This window comes from Urocitellus parryii, chromosome 1 (genome assembly GCF_045843805.1).
Source record: "Urocitellus parryii isolate mUroPar1 chromosome 1, mUroPar1.hap1, whole genome shotgun sequence".
Taxonomy (NCBI): domain Eukaryota; kingdom Metazoa; phylum Chordata; class Mammalia; order Rodentia; family Sciuridae; genus Urocitellus; species Urocitellus parryii.
In genome coordinates, this window is record NC_135531.1 from 185,866,653 (window position 1) to 185,891,017 (window position 24,365).

General features: G+C 37.7%; 1 protein-coding gene across 3 annotated transcripts in view; it reads left to right on the top strand.

Annotated features, from left to right (window-relative positions):
• Cntnap5 (contactin associated protein family member 5) overlaps positions 1–24,365 on the top strand; it is a 771,818-nt gene that overhangs the window by 334,740 nt on the left and 412,713 nt on the right. For all 3 annotated transcript variants that reach the window (XM_077798231.1, XM_026402894.2, XM_026402896.2), the window contains exons 5-6: positions 14,361–14,564; positions 22,643–22,827. In XM_077798231.1, the coding sequence (XP_077654357.1) occupies positions 14,361–14,564; positions 22,643–22,827 (389 nt within the window). The remainder of the gene's footprint in view (positions 1–14,360; positions 14,565–22,642; positions 22,828–24,365) is intronic.

A 24,365-nucleotide genomic window follows, 5' to 3' on the forward strand; every position in this document is an offset into this window, starting at 1 on the left:
TTTTTATGTATCAGTTAAATATAAATATATAAAAAGTAAATTTTAAAAAATGAAGAGACTTCTAGCCAACCATTACTTGAAGCTCTCTTCCCTCATGTAGATGGCAATGGTGATGACTTTAAGACTTCTATGATAATTTGAGTTGTTATATGTCAAGCACTTAGCAGAGTATCCAACATAGTTCATGTTGGAAGATATTTGTACAAATGTCAGCACACACTCCTAGAAGAAATCCTCTGTTGCCACTATTTGTTCCCATATTGGGAAACATTAACCATAGCCCCCAGCAAACAAGGACCCACTCTGAGACTTACATCAATGTCTTTGCTATCATTTTTACTTGGTTTGTGGCTTCCTGCCAAATACAGGTTCTGTCCTTGTCTAAGAATGGAAAAGAATGGTATCTCCCACTGCATTCCACATGGCCAAAAATTGTTTTCTCCCATGAAGGTTACTAAGGCTGAATAATTACATGTAGAAAATAATTCAAAGGAAATGATTTTTAGCATCCTGACAGATAGTTATTCTGAGTAAGTTACAACCTTTTATTGCTGAATTTCAAGTCCATTTGGCTATTAGACATCTTCCATGTGTGGATATCTGATGACCAGGCTCACTATTTTCTCAAAAGAAATATTGAAGAGTTACTTTATCACAGTGATGATCTTTAATCATTACTTATGTTTACAGACTGATTGTCAAACTTGCTCATCCTGATGAACCAAATTTAAAAAAAAAGGACATACTTTCTACTAAATTGTGAGTTGGGAAATGAAAGATTTACACTAAAAATAAAGATGTCAATATACTATTGTGTGAGCAAATACATCTCATGTAGACACTACAAGAGAAGATACGGGGAAATGAGGAGAACTATACTGAGAAGACATTAACAAAACACTTCCTGGGGGAGAGAGCCAATATTTTCCCAACTGTTGGCAACTTCTCCTTCATTAAATTAGCCATTTATTAAAAATGCTGCCATCATGATCAACATTCCCTCATATTTTGCATGACATTTTGTAACACACATCCCACACCTCATAGCACTCTGCCAAGGTATTAATTCCAATTTTTATATATTTTAGAAAAGGAAACTAAAATTTACAAAGGTCAAATGGCTTTTAGAAAAGTTAAGCAACTTGCATCCTAAGCCAAATACTTCTTCTGAGCTCTAAAAATTACATATCCATTTGCCTGATTGATATCTTTTTGATTACATCACCAATAGCTCGAATTTAATAAGTGCCATTAAAAACCCAGTCGACTTGGACAGACAGTAACATTTTGTCTTTTTTATATCCCCTGACCCACCCCCACCCCAGTCCCTCATTTCTATAAACTGGAGTCTTTCTTGAAAGCTTTTCTCGCTCTCACTTCCTACAGCAAATCTATCAGCAAGTTTTATCAGTGTTACTACCCCAATCATCACAAATTTGTCCCTTTCTTCATCTTCACAGTCACTAGCCTAGTGCAGTTCTGTCTTCTATCTACTCAATTTTCACTTAGCGATGCCCTTTCAATCATTCCCTCTTTCAGTCCGTTATCCTGCTACAGAGGAAAGGATCATCATAAAACACTGAGTTGAGCTCCTACCTACTAAAAACCTTTCAATGACTTCTGACCACACTTAGGAAAAATCCAAAGTTCCATGCATGAAGCCTGGGTCCTGCAGGTATCTAACTACTTCACAGCCCTCACCACCCAGCAGTGCCTGCTCTCATCTGGACTCTAGCCCTACTGGCCATCTGCTCTGCTCTCTCATGTCAAGTACTCTCCTGTCTCAGATCCCTGCCTAGACTTCTCCCTCTGCCTGGAATGTGCCCTCTCCTTTCCTTGACTCATTGCTTAATTAACCTCAGTTTTAATATCAGTTTCTCAGGAAGATGTCAATCGATTTAAATTTAAATTAGACTACTCTTTGTTTTTCATAGTTTTTTTACCTTAAAACATTACTATTTTTTTCACAGCATTGATCACCCAATGTATATGACCTAATTATATTTATCCATTATCTATCTAGATGACCTAACTACATCTATTATCTTCCTGTTTATCCATCCATCTATCATCTCTTTTAAATAGCTATTTATATGTGTATTTTGTTGTGAATTATCTGTATCACCTACCAAGTAATGAACTCCAGTAAGGCCAAGTACCAGCATTCAGCACAGATTAAGAGTAATTTCTATCAATAGTAAATGATTTTTTTTTGAATAATCAATTTCCTCAATATTCATACCACTTGTAGGCTCCCTCTGAGCCAGGGTCTTAACCAGTGCTCTATTTTTCTTATGTTCTTGGGCTTTTTTCCATGCCCTTTTATGCTTAAGCATTAGTATCTGAAAATATCACAAGACATGGGAAAATTTTGTTGGCAGAAATAAACCACAATCAGTCTTTTCATGCACAGATTACTATTATTTTATTCACAAAATCAAAGCAGCCTACAATTTTTGAGCTTATGCAGCTAAGATGCTTTATAGGGATAAAGTTATTTCCAGAACCAACAACTCCTGGGCTCACATATCTCCACTCCTACATCCCTTATCTGATTTCTCAGACCTAATTTTGCAAAGGAATCATCTGAGAATTTATCTTTAAAAATACCTACTCTATCTGCTCTGACCAGATCATAATCTCTGGGTAGGACCTCCGGCACATTTTTGTTGGTGCTGGGTAGTTAGAATGAGGAGTCAGAACTTGAAACTATTGTCTCAAACTTACTTTTTTAACTGTGATAGTCAGGTAATTCTTAGCCTGAACTATCATTTTAATATCTCTGGTTGCTAATCATTAGAATTTTCAGTGAAATCTGAACTTTTCAGTGCGTGGTAATGCAATGATAAATGCATGGGCCCTGGACTGAAACTATCAGAGACAGCAACTTGGTTTTAGGACCTACTAGCTATATAATCTTAGGCAATCGTGGGTCTTCTGTGAACCTCAGATTCCTTTACTCATAAAAAAAGAGGTAATAAAAGTGTTTGTTTCATGCATCTAATTGCTTGCAATAGTGCCTGGCATATGATAAAGCACTCAAAAATTATTTCTGCCTTAGTTATTTAGGCTAAACTTCCCTTCATTTTGCTGCCTCCTTATTCAGGATCACATCTCCCCTGTACTTCCAAGAAAGGAGGTCAGCTTTCTTACACACCTGGTCCTGAAGGGTTTCAACACCTTCCATCCAGCCATCTGGAGACTGCAGGCTACATTAAGTTTTCTCTGGGGTCTTCTGTTTGAATTTCTTTATGTACAGGAAGCTAATTAATTTTAAAAATCATTATGAATTTTGATAAAGTAGAATGATCTGTCAGGCTTCCCAGTCTCATTAAGAACTACAACCATCATTTTATTCCTCAGGTTGCTTCCTTTCTATATAATACCTTTCTCCTATTTGGTTAATTACTGCCAAGTAACATCATCCAAAATTATCACCCTCACAGCTGAAGTCATACTTTCTTTCCTCAAATAAATTTCCCTGTCGTCTCTGCTTCTGCTGACCTCCTCTTTGTTGTTCTTATCATTTGCTTTCATTCGTCACACCTGGTAGAAGCCAGCAAGTTGTAAATTTCATCACTGATGGGCTAAGGCCCAAATGGCCCTATCCCAGGGAACCTCGGAAATTCCAGCTTACAGCTGTTCCTGCCCTGGACCTGGTCTGGGGCTTGCAGGTTCATGGAAGCTCTGAAACCCACCTTCAGAATCCTGGTGTTTTTTATCTGAAAATACCTCCAAGATAATCCATTACTATTTTTTTCACTCTAGAGATGAGAAAACTGAAATCCAGAAACATCTTAAAATTAGGTCAGTCAGTGAATGGAGTCTGCTTTTAATCCACGAGTGAAAAATATATTCCATGATAATAATTTGCATATCTATATGCAACATAAACACAGTAAACAAAAATGACTGTGATCTTCTATCCTAAATGAATGACTTCTTCATAACATTTCTAACTGAGGTTTTGAAAGCTCCATCAAACACTCATTAACATTCCTCACTTAGTCCCTGTCTGCTGGGCTGTGGGGATATAGAAATGAATAAGATCATTTCTGCCCTTTAGGAATTCTGATTTTCAGAAGCCATAAGAGTCAAATAAATACTCACAGATGGGGAGTCTGAGCAAAACACCTTTGGTAGGTGACTATATTGTAGGGAGGACAGAGAGCAATTTTTCCTGAAGAATTAATGCTCTGTGTCCCAGTGTGTGATTTGACTGACCATATCTCTGATTGCCAGGACTCATATGCTAATGGTGACAACATTAATGAAAACCTTAAAAGTGGAAATGACCTAACAGATCAACCTCTTCCTGCAACAGTGGTTTTCCACATGCATGTCAAGGCCTTGCCTCTGACAGTTTGTTTCACACTTAACTCACTACTGAAGTAGTCACTGCAGTGATTTTTCATCACTCCATGTTGTCCTCTAGCTCTAAGTTCCTTAGATTGTGCCCAGGTAGAAGTGTGGACAAAGAGTGCTTGATTTCCCCCACTCATAACAATCTTTCTATAGAAAAAGTACCAACCAGTGTTAAACAGGAAAATAGCAACTCTCATTTCTAATTTTTCACTGAATAAGTACTCTTCCAGGGAGCAGCTAGCTGTGTGTAGCATCTAAAGACCCCTAAATGTTGAAGTAACCAAGGGAAGTATCTGATAATCTACCTATGCTATTGTCACAAGGGTTGGCTGCCTGCAATCAGCCTTTGCCTTCATCATTCCTTTTCTTCTGTGAAAGTGTGAATAAGGTCTCTGCAACATTATTCCCTTAATGAGCTCATTAGTCATCACATCTACCTCTTAGTGGGGGTGACCAGTGACTTCTCACTTAACTGCCCACCCTGCACCTGTCACTTGAGGTGACCATAGTTTTCCAGATTTTCTGCACTAAGTGCATCTTCATGCTTGCAGTTCCTGTTTAGCTATGTACACCTCCCTTTTCACTCCACAAGGCACTGTTTAGGAAATGGCTTGTAGGGACCATAATAACACTTCCATTTATTACATTCTACTCCACCACGGGGATTCATGTATGTTGATGTTCATATGCATGATTCCCTAGATGACATGGCCTATTTCTTCCTGATCTTGGCATCTGAGAGCACAGTGACCAAAATGAATACAGGATGTACCTTGTACCCACCAACAGACTCCAAGTATGAATGAGTGAAAAACTGAATACGTTATGAGTGTAGTGAAAAGTTCAAATAAATTACACATTTTAAGAATGCTCACAGATATCTATGCATTTAAAAGAAACCTAACTTTGTAAGAAGATGAGTCCGGCACCAGAAATAAAAAGTACATCTTCTGGGGCTAGGATTGTGGCTCAGAGGTAGAGCACTGACCTAGCATGTGCAAGGTGCTGGGTTCAATCCTCAGCTCCACATAAGATAAATAAATAAAGATATCCTGTCCAACTCCAACTAAAAAAAAATATTTTAAAAAATTATTAATAAAAAAATACATCTGCTAAGGTGAGGATTAAGATTTTTAAAATTTAATCTTTGATTTTTTTTCTGTTGTCTTCTTGAGGCCCATTCTGTTTTTCACCTGCCATTATGCACAGAAATGTCAGAAAATTTGTGAGAATGACTATTCTTAGAAGTGGTTACAGTTGACTTGGAAACTTATATCCTGTTTATAGTTCATCTGAGGTTATCATAGTTTCTGACAAGACCTGGAAAAATCACAGAATTGGTAGGGGAATGTGTGCAAATTTGAGCTGACTGTTGTGGTTTGTGGATTGCTAGCCAAAGCCCTTGAGCCTTGGGTGGAAGCCTATGGTCTGAATAATAATCATTTTTTCTTATATAATGTATCATGAGAAAAACTTCAAAATGTAATTGTATTGAAAATCCTGTTTACTGGGAACAACCAAACAGTCCGAGTGGGACTAATTGTCTCAGAGAGAATCGATAGTTTCTCCTGTCAATTTGGAGCTTGGGTATCCAGCAGATGAGAAAACAGACTCCTTCTCTCAGGCCCACACAGGAGTCTTCTCAGCTCACTGGGGGATTTGAGCTTGGAATATTTTCTTCAGTACAGACTTTTTTTTTTTTTTTTTTTAGCTAGTTTGATGACAAGCTACCAACATCCATCAAATATGCCAGAATTTGCCTCCAGAACTCTGTCTTTCCCAGAAAACAAGCCATGACAGCTGGGTCAGCAATTATAGGCCCAGTGGGAAATCTGGCCAGCGCTGACATTTCTCCATTCTGCTGGGAGGGTGGCAAGAGTGTGCTGGATTTATCTTGACCTAAATGGAGTGGCCATTGAGATGCAGGAACTGCCCTTATCCTGGGGACTGCTGGACCCACAATTGACCTATTCTTCATATTCTAGAGAAATCTGCCAATGCATCATCACCTTAATAAACCACCAATTGAGTAGAATTGAGTTCACAATGATGAGATCTTAAAAATCAATTTTCAGAAAGAGGGAGAGACTGTCTACTCCAGGAAATAAATATCAAACAGCTGTGCTCTGGGTCACTGGCACTGTAGATGAAATAAAGAATTCTGAAGAATAGTCATCATGTATTAATGGCAGGGAAAAAAAAAAAAAAAACTTCCATAGGCCCAAATTAGGATTTCATTACCTTGACTAGAAACAACAGAGCTAGATAATTCCACAGAGAAAGGGCAGGATAAAAAACCAGGATTAGAGCTGGGTTTAACTGTGCAAGTAAGCAGATGAGTTTACCAGGAAACAACTCTTTACAAAAATTAAAACTGACCATTCAGTGTCCCTACTTTAAATGCTTCAAAAACATTTTATTAACTTCAATGTCACATTACAAACCCATATGGTTTTATTTTGTTACAGCAGATTGAACCCAGATCCTCATGCATGCTAGACAAGGGCTGTACCACTGAGCAACACCACCAGTCCTGATTTTACTTTTAATAGCATTCCTGACTTTGTGGGTTCCTCACAGCCTCTGACATTCTTAGGCTTCAGTGTAGAAGTTCTCAGACCTTCATGAGTATCAGAATCACCATTGGCCTGTTATGAGTTCCCATATCCTATACTTATTTTTTTTATTCTATTGTGTTTTTAATACATTATAATCATAAGTAATAGTGGGGTTTACTGTGACATATTTGTACATTCACATATAACATAATTTTCTCCATTTCATTCTCCACCACCTCCCCTTTTTCTCCTTTCCTCCCTCTCCCTGGGCTACTTCCTCTTTTCTATTGTTCTCCCTAGTATTTATTATTTTTTTATTTGATGCATTATAATTATACACAAAAGAGCGATTCATTGTGATATCTTCATATAATACCTCGCAACACTTGGTTGATTTCATTACCTGATTCCTCCATGTTTTCTTTCTTCTGTCTTCCCCTTGATCCCTTAACCTCTATTCTATTGATCACCCTTCTATTTTTGTGAGTCCCTTTTTATTTCATTGTTCATTCTGTATCCTTTGCTGCCTACCAATATGGAATTGTGGGTTTGCAGTTCCAGCTTAGTGCTTACATTCAGGACCTCTATGGAAGGTGTCACGACACCCTGTGCTGCACTCCCAGTTCCTGCCCTGTTGTGGGCGATAATGTCTGAATGAAACAAGACTGTAAAAGCCAACTAGGACAGAGGCTTTGGGCTCAGTGGATACAGTGGGGCTGAGAGGTCCAACTTGAAGGAAGCCACCATGTAATGTGATTTCCAGGTTCTCTCAGGAAAGGCCACTTGCTCCATTGAACTTTTCCTATCATGAAGGAGCATATAGATGAGCAGGTTCCCATGGAAATGCATAATAACTGTGAAGGAAGAGAAATCTCCCCTTTCGACTTTCAACTTACCTTTTATTTAAATAGACATCTTGTTTCACATACATACACACACACACACACACACACACACACACACACAAACACTATTCTCCATTGCATGTTCTGTGCACAATGCACCAAGTCCTTTACCTCTCATGTAACCCTAGACAGCCCTTCCCCATCCATTCTTTAATGAGAAAAAACATATGGTGTCAGTGTCAAACAGCTCATTACCTTGTGTATCCCTTTGGGCAAGGTGCATAATCTTTCTGAGCTTCAGGTTCCACATTTTTTAAAGGATGAAAAATCAGTACCTTGCAGCGTTGTTAAGAACACTAAATGAAGTGATATGTGCTAATTAGTCTCTTTATACCCTGAGGTAAGGATTACTTAATCTAGAGAAAGAAATCCCCATGTGTGTCTTACAAGAAGTTGTGACAGAGAAAACAGAAGCTATATTTGGTTTTGTTAGTTATTTTGTGAGTTCCCTTAACCCTGCCTTCCAAGATGGTACCATGTCCTCCATCTGCCAGTAAGAGCCATTTTTAACCTTTATGTACTTTCCAACACATTTTACTTTCCCTTTTTCTTTTTGCATTTTTAAAAGGTAATAATCTACCAAGATACTTAAGTATCTTAAACACTTGAAGTATCTTAAACACTCCAAATAGTTTGATGTCCAAAACCAGATCCCATCTGCAAATCAAGTTCCAAATGAGATAATCAGGACAAATGATCATAATAACTCAGCATTCAATGATTTTTTAAAATTTTTGGTCAACAGCAACCCAAAAGAAAATAGGTCTTTATTATCACCATTTTGAATTTGCTTTATCCCAGTGAATTTGGGGATGATGAGTATTTCCCTCGTGTCTGGGAGAGGTGTTAAGTATTCATCTTGGGAAATATTTAATCCTTCTTCAAAACCTTTCTTCAGCTTGTACTTCTCAACCTGTGAGGTGGCTGATGCATTTCATATGTGATTTAATTAATATTGCAAATGTCCAGGGTGGTTGGCCAAGTTCTGGATATGTAAAGTGTTCTTTTTAGCTGTTTCCATTGTTCCAAAGGGGAGGTTTATGCTCAATAAAGATATGTCTCTTCACTACACTAAGGAGTTTGTCTGAGGGCTATAGGGATCATGGCACAGGTGGCTGAGCATGCTCCTGCAAAGGAAATTATACCTCTTAGTGTGAAGAGGCAGCCAGTGCTAAAGGACAGAGAAGATGATGTAGTAGGAAGTCAGAGGATGCTCAGAGAGCATCACTCTGGTATACAGGTACCACAATCTGTCACTATCTTATTTCTTTAGTGTTTTGGACCAATATAACTTTCTGGACCAAGTGCTAAACTTAGAAATAATGCCGTAAATAATACATATCTGGCACATGTCCAAATGGATGCACTGGCATTTGGGGTAGCTGGACTCTAAACAAATAAGGAAACAAACAAGTAACTAATGCCAATGTGAGTGTAATTATGAAGGAGACAGCAGCATGATTTGAGGGAAGCTGTTACTAATGTGGTATGGGGAACTTCTTAGGGAAAAGGATGGAATCTGATTGAGCTATGTTAACCAGGTTCCCATAGCTGTGACAAAATACCTGAGAAAATCAACTTAAATGAGAACAGGTTCATATTGACTCATTATTTCATAGCTTTCAGTCCCATGGTTGTTTTGGGCCTGTAGTAAAGCTGCACATCCTGGCTGCAGCACATGATAGAACAAAGTTGCTTACCTCAAGGTGGCTGAGGAACAAAGAGAGAGATAGGAAGGGCCCACATACTCAATATCCCACTTAAGGGCACACCTCCACCAACCTAACCTCCTTCCATGAGGTCCCATCTCTTAAAGTTTGCCCCACCTCCTGAAAACATCACAGGCCAGAAACTGAACCTTTATGGAAGACATTCCAGATCCAAACTATAAGTGAAGTGGAGCACAGGAGCTTCATAGGCAGAGGGGCAGCACTCACAAAAGAGTTCAGCACACTCAGGACACTAATCTGATTAACATGGGGTCAGGGTGAATTCTGCCTCTACCACTTGCTCACTGCATAATTTTTCATCTCTGAGCCAAGATTTCCTCATTTGAAAAATGGGAATTATGACTGTGATGTGAATTCTCTGGAACCCCAATCCTGGACAGAATGTCTTCATGCCACATTCTTCATAGTGTCTTCATACCATGATTGAAACCCTTACTACTGAATAATTCTTTTGCACTACGAATAGAATTTTCATTTCCAGATGTGAGCTTTTGCAGTTCTCACAAAGATTTTGTAAGGTAGGTTTCTGTACGTCCCATTGCACAGATAGGAGAACTAAAGCTTGTTTGAAATCAAGAAATGCTTCAAGTCTCCCAGTTAGTAAGTAGCAAACTTGAAATGAAACACTGGCCTCTCTGGTTCCAACAGTGATTTTGTTGTTGTTTCTCAACATGTAGATGTATTTCCTTCATAGTGACCTATGTCATCAAGACATTTCATCAATTAAGTCACTAGCCTAGCCAGACATTGGTGATAGGGTATGCGGATCAGAACAGTTGTGATGGATGGTGATGAAAATTCAATAGTATAGTTACTGGAGAAAGGAAGTTTCTGGAACCCAGAACTAGACTGAAAATTTCATGGTTTTATGAAGGATTTTGTGGACAATACCACCATACTGTGAGAGCATAAAATGAGGCAGGATGGGGAAAATAGCAGCAAAATAATAAATGTCGTGTGTGTGTGTGTGTGTGTGTGTGCGCACGCGTGTGCGCGGACATCCTTTTTGACAGAAGCTTTCTTATTACATCATTGTTGTACTGCAATCTGTTATAAGTTTAAATAAATATACTCTTATGCACCATTTCACAAAGAATGGAAGTGAGGCCAATAGTTCTGATGCAGAATTGCCCCATCCAGGCCCCAGGTCAGCAGAGGGGCTTCTCTACAAAGCATTCTTCTTGCCTTTGTTCAGTGCTGTTTCCAGGGAACAACAGGCAAATTTGATCCGTGCTCTTTCACTACAACACCCATCAGGCACTGCCTGTCCTGTCCCAGATTCTGCTAAGTACTCAGCGCTGGTGGTTCTCAGGAGGTTCCTTAGACAGTGGAGGTATCAGTGAGTGACTGTAAAAAACACACAATTTATTGAGGGGTACTCTAACACAAAACAGTGATCCAAATTATGGGGGCCTTCCTTGTGCTATGAGAATGCAGAATTGAAAGACTGTATCTGCCTGTGACAGATGCAGTGAGATAAATGCTTCCATGAATAAATGTGGAATTTGAGTTAATGTTTAAATGGCACTCAATGTGTTGTGTCCCTAAACCTACAGGAAACAAACACTGGGAAACTGAGATATTTATGCTCCTTCCCCTATGACCACTTTACCTCCTATAGTCCTGTGATGTACCTCATGTCCTCATCCTATCATCCTCTTCCTAGAGACACTGGATCCATCTTTTCCCACATGTAACATTCAAGTCCAGTATATCTCTTGCTTTCTCTAAGAAAAACTCTCCGAACCTTCTCTGCTTTGAACTGGGTCAGTCTCCTCTGAGTGTGCATGACTCCGCACATTCACCTTTACAAGCTCTGATGGGCGCTGTGTGGTTGTTCTTCTCTCTGATGGGCAGTAAAGCTCCTACGAACTCAATTGCTACCAGAGTCTTGTGCAGTGGCAGACTAGAAGCAGAAGAGAACAGGAGTGTACAATACACACATGTGCAGCATTACAACTAGCGTGAGAAGCTGAAATGTGGTAGAATAAGAAACTTGAGGCCAAACTTGCATCCCCTGGGCAGTAAGCCATTGAATCAAAAATAAAAGTAGCATTTGGGGTGAAAAGGTGGAGTTGTCAGCTGTTAGAATTAAGGACTTAGGAACTCAGGCCCTCTGTTTAATCCATTATGACCCATACTCCTACGACCTATTAATGGATTTAGAACATATATTGTGTCTGGCCCAATGTCCTTGCTTTCTATGTGTTGTCACTATATATGTATCAGACAATTAATTATTGAGGCATCCTTTTCTAATGGATATAAGTATCCCCATTTTACAGGTAAGAAAGACATCAATCTTAAAGAGGTGAAGTTATCTAAGGTGAACAAGCTAAAATTCTATGGCCATTATAGACCAAAATCTGTGCTCTTTCCCATGCCAGGTACTCATTATTCTGAGATGGAGGGTAGTTTGCTTCCTGTAGACCTCATTTCACTTGTGTAAAACTTCAGTTTAGAAGACAGGCACAGATGCACAGATGGGGTGGGGTGGGAAGGTTTTCAGAGGGGTAGGTGTTTGTAAAAATCTCTCTGCATTTGGGCAGTTCCCTTTTACAATCTGGAGCCATCAATGACCTTTTGGTTATACTCACTTAATTTCATAGAAATAAATTGTGAAGTTGTGTTTGAAAATTAATCATAGGCAAGTCTGACTTCATTTTTCTCCTCATTTCAGAATTTTTAAATTTACAAGGATATTTCTTGATCTTGGTCAAAAAGTGATTAATTTATCCTTATGTATGCTCAAACTGAGGATTTTAATTACTTAGCAAATAGTGAGAAGTTGAGTTTTCCTGGGTAGTGGATTTGAAATATAGGCAATCCCATCCAGTTGAAGCCACTATTTGCCTTTACTTTACTCATGTAAAATAGTACATCATGAATCTCTTTTAAGTTATGATGAAATAGCCTTACTTTTGTTCTATTTATTTTTTGCTTAGCATTATGTTGAGGAATTTATTATGTTTTCATCTTGAGGTTAATTCATTTTCATTGCTACATATTATTCTAATATATAATTTTTTAAATTTATTTAGAAAAAAATAAATGACAGCAGAATGCATTACAATTCTTATTACACATATACAGCAATATTTTTCATATATCTGGTTGTATATAAAGTATGTTGACACAATTCATGTCTTCATACATGTACTTTGGATAATGATGTCCATCACATTCCACCATCCTTGCTAATCCCCCTGCCCCCTTCCTTTTTTTCTCACCCCTCTGCCCTATCTAGAATTCATCTATTCCTCCCACTCTCCCTCTTCCTACCCCATTTTGAGTCAGCCTCCTTATATCAGAGAAAACATTCAGCATTTGGTTTTTGGGGATTGGCTAACTCCACTTGGAATTATCTTCTCCAAAGCCATCCATATACCTGCAAAAGCCATGATTTTATTCTTTTTTATTGCTGAGTAAAATTCCATTGTATATATATATGCCACATTTTTTTAATCTATTCATCCACTGAAGGTACCCAAAAGACTTATATACAGCATAATACAGGGACACCACCACATCAATGTTTATAGCAGCACAATTCACAATACCTTTGTTCTATTATAAAATTAATACAAGCTTACCATAAAAGTTTTTATGATAAAATAGGAAAACTCTCTATTAGGTTTTTTTGGCACATATTTGTCAAATGTGTGTACAATATATAAGTTGGTTTAAAAGATCTTATCTTTTGTCTTTAATAATACCCAAACTGGAGGACACTATGTAAAATGAAATGAGCCAGGCACCAAATGACAAGTATGGACAAGATGTGATGCCCGTGTGGAACCCATAAAGTTGACCTCATAGAAATTAAGAGTAAAGTAATGGTTAATGGAGGCTGGGGAGGGAAGAGATGGGAAGAGGTACTAGGCTGTATTCAGACAGGAGAAATAAGTTCTGGTGTCCTATTGCACTATATAGTGACTATAGATAATAATAATCTACTATTTATTTTAGGAAAGCTGGAAGAAAAGATTTTTGAGTGTTTTTACCTCAATGAAATTATAAATGGTTGAGGAAATATATATGCTTACTCTAATTAAAACATTACACAAGGCTCACATATCAAAATATCACATAGTACCCCATCTGCAGGTATAATTTTATCTGAATGAAAATATCCCATAATTACAAGGTAAAAAATAATAAATAATAAAATTTTTTATAAGCACTATATTGATATAGCTAGCATAGAACAAGGAGGGAATGGCAAGGATGCAATGTATTTACCTTTCTGTTCAAACATCAAGTCTTTCTTTGCTGACTATTCTTTTCTGCTGACCTCAGAAGAATCCTCAGAATCCTTCTGAACACAGGTTTCTGGGAAGACAGAATGACTCAAGCAGAGTTGGCATAATAAATTATATCTCTTTTTGATCTCCAGTGTCAAGACTAAGATGTGGAGATCAAATGATTCCAACTGTCAGAAGCAAATTAATAAGGAAGATAAATCATGAGAGGTTGTTACAAACCAGGCATCTGACAGTAAAGCCTGACATAGGTACTTGTCCCCTCAAACAAAGTCTGACGTATCACTAATGAGAGTTTTTTTATTTACAGTCTGATTATCAGTTCACTTTGACTCAGTGTGTGGTGGTTGCTTGTAAATGAATAATTCCTCTGAGCCTAATTAGATTGGGTCTAGTCTATATGCTTCCTGTTGAGGTGGGACCTTCCAGAACTCAAGAACATTGTTGTGAATTGGATAATGCTTAAGATTGCAAAAACAGGAACAGGAATCCCAAGGATAAATGCTGATTTTTCTTTTCCTCCTCTCTTTTTGTGCCCAGAATCGGATGTTGCTGACTTTGATGGCCGAAGCTCACTTCTCTACAGGTTCAATCAGAAACTGATGAGCACACTCAAAGATGTGATCTCCCTCAAGTTCAAGAGCATGCAAGGAGATGGGGTCCTATTCCATGGAGAAGGTCAACGTGGAGACCACATCACCCTGGAACTCCAGAAGGGGAGGCTTGCCTTGTACCTCAACCTGGGTAGGATCAGGCTCTGTCCACTCCCTTTCTATTCCTGTCAAAAAAAACTGTTCTTCATAACAAGTCACAGTAGCACATAAACACTAGTGCTTTCAGTACATCACAGGGAAATCCCTGGAATTACAAGTGCCCTATCACCTTTACCTGCCTGGGGGTAGAAAAGTACCATATTTTGAAATACTTAAATAGTAGATGGCTTTATTTGACAAATGGTGGTATTGCTATGTAGAGGGAACTACCAATTAACTATTATTTGTTATGTATCTCTTTGTCTATGTATCTCTTTTCTAGTTATTTCTTTTAGCAACTCAAATTTTAGCAAGTTTAAGCACATGTGTATTATAATGAGCATGCCATCTCCTTTATGAAATAATGATCATTTATGATAGTTAGATTTTAGGGGAAAGTGGAGGAGAAATATTTAAGTTGTTTTGGGTTATTTCTTCAGGAGTTGGGGAGGGAGGGATGTGATATATGTAAAGCTGCAGGGGGGTGTTAAGTCTGCACATTCCCTTGTCTTAAGGGAAACCTTGTTATTTTTTAATGTGACTTGGTTGTGCCAGAATGAATCAGAGTTGTCCAATGCCAGCTTGTTTAGTGCAAATTGCCCTCCTTCCTCCCAAGGGGTTAGGACCTGAACCTCCTGGGACCTGAGTTACCTTTTGCATGGCTTTCCACCTCACTGCACGCAGGTCTGTATTTCATTGTAGTGGGCTCCCCTAACACAGGGAAGAAAAGAGCGGGGCTCAGACTGCTTCAAGTGATCAAGTGAAGAAGGGTAAGCAAAGTGCAGAAGGCAGGGGACCAGAGCACCCCAAGATGACAAGGCAAACCAAAAAGGCTCATCTGTAGGTAAAAACAAAATCCAAATATACAACATCAACAAAACCACACAAAAAAAGACAAGATAGGGGCTGAGGTTGTGGCTAAGTGGTAGAGCGCTCGCCTAGCACATGCAAGGCCCTGGGTTCGATCTTCAGCACCATATAAAAATAAATAAAATAAAGGCATTGTGTCCAACTACAATATATATATATATTTTAAAGACAAGATAAAGAGAGAGAGTAAGTGGCCATTTAATAAAAGAGTGCCACCACTTTGGCTCCAATTTGATATTTATTAACATTAAAGGGAGGGGAAGAGAATTGTCTTTTAGTATTTACTATCAAATAGCAGCAACAAAGGAAAGACATAACTGATTGTAGTTTGTAACTCAAGTTGCATAGGAGACTAGAAATATAAAAACAGCAAAATATGTTTCAGCAATTAGCAGACCGTTTTAAGAAGGAAGAGTGGTGTTCTCATCTATCACCCCCAAATCCAAACAAATGAGTATTTTGAGGTATTTCTGAGAGCCCTCTTGAGCTCTGTGATGAGCAGGGTGGCAGGAAGAACCTACAGAATCCGTAGTTCAATTCAAAATTGGCATCTTTATTCAGATGCTTAGAAACATGCAAAGTGTGATGTTCTTTTCAAGAGATACTCTTTGATGACTCGTATTTCCATTATCTAAGTACCAGTACATTGTCTGACTTCAACAGAATAAGTTCTGTAGTGAAATTTACTAGGTAGTTCTCTTTGGCCTAATCTTTTAAGGTAGAACATTGAATTTTCCAGACTACTAAATGGGAAAGACATTTCTTCTTTCAATCCCTAAGGGGGTTAGAGAGACTCCCCTTCCTAGTTTTTGCACATCTCATTCAGATCGCCCATGGCAATCTTCCCTCTACAGAATGACAACAACCAGTACCCACATAGGCAGGTGGAGAATCAAAGAGCACAAGAATTACGTGACTCGGAAACTGTTGTAAGAACTAAACAAGACATCAATAGTGCACTCAGGTCACTCATCCTTACAAGAATTCATTGCCTTTGAACTGAGGCAGAATGTTTGGGCGATCTCTAATACGAACAGCTGGAATAGAATAAACATGTGCAGAGCTGATGTCCTTTGGGGCCAAGTGCAACACTTGAAGACCAAAGCCCTCAATTGCATGGTCAGATCATTGAGATCTCAGTGAAAGCTTTTCATAGCCTCTGAAGGGTCAAATGAACATTTATTTACTGTGCTCTTTCGAAATTCGGTCATTTTAATGAGTCAACTCACACATATTTAAGGAAGATAATTTTTTTTCAGATTGCCACTTTTAAGAGCCAGAATCTTGCACTGTATTAAACATTTTGTGTGTCTATATATACATACGTACACAAACACACCTATATATATACATTAACATTATATATGATATTATATATGAATATGTATACACATATATATGTTTCATTTAAGTTATAAAGCAGTCCTATATGTTATATCTAAACTCAGTTAGTGACCCCAGTCAGTTACTTAAGATCACACTGCTGCATAGCTATAGACCTGGGATTAGCACTCTCTCCAAATCTGTAAACCTCCATAAAAAAATTATATATTAAATATCAGGCAGACTACATTTATGAATCAGATTGTGAGAAGAGAGATCAGGATGAGACATGTGCATCTAGGATTAACCTTGCATTTTCTGAAGATTCAATTATGAGGAGGGGAAGGAGATTGGCATTGCAGACAAAGTGTCAGTGGGATGAGGTGTTCCACATTTCTGTCATTTATGTAATAAGAAGAGGTTAAACAAGTACATTAAGTCAGGGCCTGAGCTCAGTGAAAAGTTGGATTTGCCAGTTGCAGCCTAGTAAAATAACTTTTTCTACTTTTGTTCTAACTTTGTAGTATTTATAAAATCTGTAGTAGCTATGAATCATCAAAACCATGTAACATAAACAGGTTAAGATAACACTTTCCTAAAGTAACAAAGTCACAGAGAATGAATATAAATTAGGATCCAGAGCTGAACAACTCCTAAATCTGGAAAGTATTTTTATTCACTGAAAAGACATGGATTTCATTGTTTTATTGGTACATAGAGATTTGCCTGACTTAAAGGTCAGGTTCACTGCAGTGGCTTATTTCCTGTTAGTTTCTTATTTTCTTCAGAGGTCTGACTTGGGTGCTTAAAAGACTATTCATAAATCTTGCATACCATCAAGCAAGGATATAGGGCTAGCTTTCTGGAACTGTGTAGCCTATGGAGATAAAATTTGCCTTTTCTCTCTATTTCATATCCGTCCCCTTCAGTATGGCACCCTTTTCATCTGCCATAACTATCTGCTTTACAGTTCATCCAAGTATTTTCTGAGACCCTGCATTTCTACTAAGCAGCATAGCTTACCATGTTTCTACAGTGGGGAGCAGACAGTATGAGTACAGAAAATAAGGGAGAAATACAAGCACTTTTTTTTTTCAGTAAAAGGAGTGGTGAGAATATTAGTTTTGAAATCAGATGAAGTAGGTTGAAACCCTAATATTTGTGACCTGGGGTAAGTCATGTGACTTTTTGGAGACAGGGCTTTTGACAGAGTTGTGATCAGAAATAATTGAAACAATGTATGTGAATTTTACCTTCTGGGAGATGCTTAATAAGTACAAGTGATTATTAGTATTGATAATCTGACAAGTTCAAGGTTGGGAGGTGGATTCTGAAAGTCTGGTGGAGGCAGGCATAGGAAGGTTCACATGAGTGGCCACCTGTTTTAACAAAGAAAATTAATCTCCTTCTAAGAACAACTTTGGCCAAAATGTCATCTAAATAAATGTTATCATCTCCCTTTTCTCAGCCTTTCTGAATTTCACAAAGAAAGTTAATGTGGCATTCATATTTGAACAGTTATGATAAATCTAGAAAAGATTTAATAAAACAATGAATATAGGTGAAAACAGTGCTATATGTTGACCTTAATTTAAAAAAAACAATAAAAATTAAAAAATGAGTCCTAAAAGAAGTGAGAGGACTGACATGTCTATCCACAGCACTTTGGGGTAAGGGACCGAATAAAGAGATGAACTTAAAATTGCAAGCATTTCAAGTTTCATGTATAAATTTTGCTGCTTAGGGTCTTAGATGTTACATATATCAATTCATTTTAACTCTATCTCAGACCAAGTTTTTATTTAATTGGAATAATTTTTCCTGTGCTTCCAACCCACAAGTTAGCTTCTTCATCATCTTCTCTCTTTTATCCTTCACAATTGCCCATGAGAATTTTTAATATTGCTTTAATAAATTGGAAACTAGTTAAAACTAAGTAACAGAACTTCAAATGCCACTGAGATAAAACTTGAAATAGATATTCAAAGATAAACAGTGTAATCATTTCCTGAGAATTGAATTTTTGTTGTAATGTCTAATAATGAAGATTTCTAGATGATTCAAACCCTTCTAAATGATTTGCAGAAATTCTCTTTTCCCAATTGTTTAACCAAACCAACATTCACTTAACTTGTTTTAATGCAAAATATCTTCGTGGTAGTGTAAAATAACTAAAGAAGAAGGGGAGTTAAATTCAGTCCTGAGTTATCTTTTTTGATTAATTTAAAAGCACATGTGATCTACTGGTGCAGTTCAGCGGTAGAACAACTACCTAGCATGCTTAAGGTCCTAGGTTTAATCCCCAGCACTAAGAAAAAAAAAGTAAATTGCAATTCAGAGATATTTAATAATTTATACATCACTGATGTATTATTTTCAATGAAGCAGCTATGCAGGATGAGGATTGTGTTTTTAATGAGATTCATTTTTTCCATTATCAAAACTAGTTATGCTCCCTCTAAAATATAGAATAAAAGGGGAGGGAAAGAATGTGTTGTGGTAAATGTGTTCTTGAATTATATCTGCTCATAATACTTTTCCATGCCTTTTCCATAGCTGTGTTTAGGTTATATTTATCATGTTCTGTTCTGCTTTTATATATTTTAAATCAGCAACATATAAATTATTAAGTATTTTATTTATTAAATGTTACTGTTTATTTTATTAAAAAGGTTATTCAGTACTAAGTATATTTTAACATGATATAAATACTTTATAAATATCATTTGATGGCTCTATAATAGTCTATTTGGTGATTCTAACTTATACATAAGATATTTTTCCTCTTTCCAAATTATTGGACATTATCTCTAGTTTTTAAATCAAGAGCCATTTAAAGTTTTCTTTACCACACTTTAATTGGTTTTCTTCAAATAAATTTCCAGAAAGTGGATGACTACATAAAATGTCATAAATATTTTTTAATGTTCATCAATATCTATTAACATTTTTTTCAAAATATTCATGGAATTCAATTTTGCATTATCTTTAGGCAATAAAATATTGACTAAGTAAATTAACAAGATAAACAAGGAACAATCTTAACCTATTTCATTAGAAGTAAGGAAAGATCAACAAATTGCTTTATGTATTTGTAAAAGTCTCAGGAGCTATGTTGTATGAAATGATGTTTGTTAATTAATATTTAGGGGTTCATTAAATGCAGTAAGGAATAGTCGCCATTTATTTAAAATTTGCACTTCTATTGTCCTAAAATGTTTAAAAAATATAAGGAGAAGAATTTTTAGGTGGAATGACAGTAATGCCACTTTGCTAGTCTGGGTTAGGGCATGGGAGAGGAAGGGATGATCTTAGACCTTGAGAAGAATGAGGGTGGGCTATGGATGCTTGCTCCCTTTCCCAGATTCACAGGGTGTTGATGTGGTAATGGAAGCAAGGAGCCTACGGTGGTAACAACCAATTCAAAACTTACTACTTGAAGTTTCTGGACTTAAAGATCTCATCAACCTACCAAGCTACTCATCTGACTTAGTAGGTTTCTCCTTTCGTTTTGCACATTATGTTCATTTCCATAAATAATCACCTAGGAATTTTAAAGTAATAGATTTAAAACAATTAGGTAATCATCTAAGAGCATAAAATAAAGATAGAACTGTGCCTTATGCCATATACCAGAATAAATTTCAAATTAAATGAACAGGAAGAAAATTTGGGAGAATTCTACAGTGATCTTGGAATAGGGAAAATCTTTTAAACTATAATATGATTCCAGAAGCCATAAAAGAAAAATGAAATGATGGAATTTTTAACACAAAAATATATTGCTGGTGAATAAAATAAACAACCAACCAAAAACAGAGGCAACATCAGGAATAGAATACAGAGACACAACAAAAATGGTGCTGCCCAAATTGTTAGTACAGAGAGTGGGCTAAATACAAACTGATAGAGAAATAAATAGACATGAGATAGGAGGAGACAGTTCACAGGAGAGAAAACACAAAAATGAGGAGATTTTCAATTTCATCCATATTAGGAGAAATGCATATTAAAGTTACTCAGAAATGCTTTTTATTTTTTAACTTTTTAAAAAATCTATCAGGCATTTTTTTTTTTTTTTTTTAGCTAGAGCCTAATTTGTTGAGAAGCCTGGGGTGAAGGATTCTCATCCTTATCATCAGGAGTTTAAATAGGTACAGCATTAACAGAGGACAACTTGACATCAAAAATCAAATTCTCAAACAGCTGCCAAAATAACCTTTCCGCAGTATTAAGATGGACCAATAATCTCTGATTTCCTAGTTTGTTCGTGTTCCCATTCCTTAGAGATACAATGTAAATCATGCAACCTAGTACACAAAGTTCTGGATCATGGGTTCTGGCTCTTCCAACCACGTCCCGTACTTTGCTTCTGAGATTGCTCTCCCATTTTCTTATGGCTCTCTGAGCCTTGGCATTTGTTTCTCCTGGCTGGGTAACAAGGCTCCTTCTTCTGCTCTTAATTCTGCCCATGGCTGCTCTGTAAGTAAGAAGTAAGGAGGCTTCTCCAGCTTTCCAGGCTGCATTTCCACAACCCCCTCCACTGACTATTGTTTGTCTCCAGGACACTTTTAAGATATATTTCATAATCTATCAAAGAGTGAAATTTCAAAAGTTGTGGAGCAAATAAGCAATCAATTAGCAGAATTAGGTACTAAGTCGCCAGCTCTTATTTCCCAATTATTATAACTTTGGTGTCCCCATATGCACTCCTATATGAAGCGACACAGTGTTCTTAAGCAGTGACTTTGGGCCATACTGGAGGTGGGAGTAAACAGCCTACAGGGAGGTGGCAGCTCCTGCCCCCTTAATGTCACACTGTTGAACAGGCTGCTGCTGCTGTGCTGAGAAAAAAACATGTCACAAGAGAGGAGAGACACTTCGTTTTCAGTTTCTCAGAAGACAGAACACATGAAATATTTTCCAAATTGAAAACTTCCATATAAGTAAATGTCATTTGTATTTAGTTGTTCATTTTGCTAAGGCTGAGACCAAATCTGCCAAGGGCATGGGGCGAAGGATGCTGGGTAGTTGTGATCTATTTGGTGGGAAGATATATCCAAGGACTTCCCTAAAACTGGAGGAGGGAGAGGGAAAGGGAAGACAGGTTGACTTGACAGAGGAATTACTCTACACCTGAATCTCCCACATCATCCCACAAGCAGTATTGTGGTCCCATTGTAGGCTGAATCATCACCACATGAGACCTGTGCCATGATCACTACCTGTAATCAGAGTGCAAAGGATCAAAGCCTCACTCTACCTCTGAGGCATGCAGGCTTACCTGGCTGAGCCTCAGATTCCTTATTTGTCAAATTTGGGTAATAAGATAGAGGGATTAGCCTCATACTTAAATATTGTACGTACAACTGAGCATTGGAGAGTGTCAGCTAGAATAATTAGCTCCTAACCTTTTCCTTTGCCCACAGACTCATCTAATAGGATGTGCCCACTGACCCCACTTCACCCTTTCCAAGTTTTCCCGTCCTCCCAAGCATGGTTCATGATCTGCTTTCTCCACTACAAAGATTCTAAATTTCAAAGAATGGGTATTTTTTCTTACAGTCAAAACCCTATTTTCAATTTCAATTTTGAGGCCCTTAAGATATAGAGTTCTTTTTACTACTATTTAATTGTTCTGGTCCTGGAAACATTCATGTCTGAAAGCTGGGAGTGTAGGGTTTCAATTAGAATGCCGTCTCAGAATCTGTAGGCAAAATCTGTTACTCCTTCACAAGTTCTGCACAGTTGTTGGTGTGTCAAAAGACAGTCCCTCTTTACCTCTAGGAGAGAGTGTGGGTCACGTTCCCAGAAGGTTTTAGTCCTGGAAGCTGCCCTCGCACACAGATGCCATCTCCTCTTCTTCCTTCCCCACAGATGACAGTAAAGTTCGACTCAGCAGCAGCCCACCCTCCGCCACCCTGGGCAGCCTCCTGGATGATCAGCACTGGCACTGGGTCCTCATCGAACGGGTGGGCAAGCAGGTGAACTTCACTGTGGACAAACACACACAGCACTTCCGGACCAAGGGTGAGGCAGATGCCCTGGACATTGATTATGAGGTGAGTTGACTCTCCCTGCATATCTCTAGGTCATTTTCTCAACAGGCATAAGAAAACCAATAAAGAGAGCCATTGAGAGACATGGTGCACTGAGGAATCTTGCCCTGGGACTTATCTCCCCTCCATCTATGCCAGACAATCTACAGGGAAAGGAGTCCAGGAATCTGAGCAGTCAGGTGATAATGGGGGTCACAAGTGAAGTACCAACTAACTCACTGTGTGTTTTAAACTCTGAAGATTTCCCTATGACTGGGTGTACATGTGCACACACATGTATGTGCTCGCACATGTGTAGCCTTTCTGTTTTTGTCAAATCCCTTGATTAAACATAGTCATTCTTCAATTAAACATCAATTTAGCCGGGTCAATGAAAGACCTAGAAATTATAAATAAAATCTCCAGGTGTCTAGAATCTGGACTAAAATCATTAGCCTCTATGACCATTCCTATGCAGATGTTTGACTAATGCATGAAAAGCTGTTTCTCCCTGCTCCCTTGTAGAAGAGCCACAGTGAAATATACTGGATGAACACTGCCAAGGAGGTTGCACAGAGTTCTAAAAATTGGCAACCAAGAATTAGCCATTTTACTAGTAGTTGGGTTCAAGAAATGTCTATTGTACCCTTCCTGGATTACCAGGCTTAATGGTGGGCTCAGAGATGACTGAGTCTAATTCCTTGCATTGGAGAAGCTTATAGTGTATTAGTCAACATAAACCATTATAGAACAAGGAGGTGCTAAAGGGGTAGGAAGCCATGGACACTGAGAATACTGGGGTCAGTCTGGGAAATGTCAGAAGGCTCCCAGCAGGATACACTGCTAAGTCCTGGGCGAGGTAAGTTATCCTGATAGAAATGGTCAGAAAGGTACACCAGGGCACAGAGCATGATCTGCTACTAGTCTTGTCTAGGATTTGTGTTATTTAAAGCAGTAGGCCAATCGTGGTTTGTTGGGGTCAATTCAAATTATAAGGGACAAATATTAGATTTTCAGAAATTCTGTGAGTTGGTTGGTAAACACAGTCGTTATTAAAAGTTAAGTTGCATAAGCTGACAATTAAGTAAAATATTTTAAAAGGCAACAAATTATTACTTTCTTATTATTTTACCATATAATTATCTATCCATTATCTATCTAAATGAACTCTTCAAGCTTTTTGTAATCATTCTACCAGTGCAGTGAAAATACTCTGCACTGGGTTACTATAGCATGCCTTCCCAATTTCACATTTATTGATCTCCCTCTGATAGCTTGATATCCACAATAGTGGAAGAATCTATACTATGGATATTATCCAACACAATGAATCAAAGTTTGATTCTTTTTTTTTTTTTTTTTTTTTTGTGGATTGTTTAGACCAGGGGTCAGAAAACTCTGGTTTGAAAACTATTTTCCTATGACTCCTTTAGGATTAATTTTTACATTTTTAAAGACTTGTGCAAAGAATAAAGAATATATGACAGAAACCATAGGTGACTGCAAAAGAGTAAAAAATCAATCGATTAAAAAAATCAACTGATTAGATGAAACTTAATGAC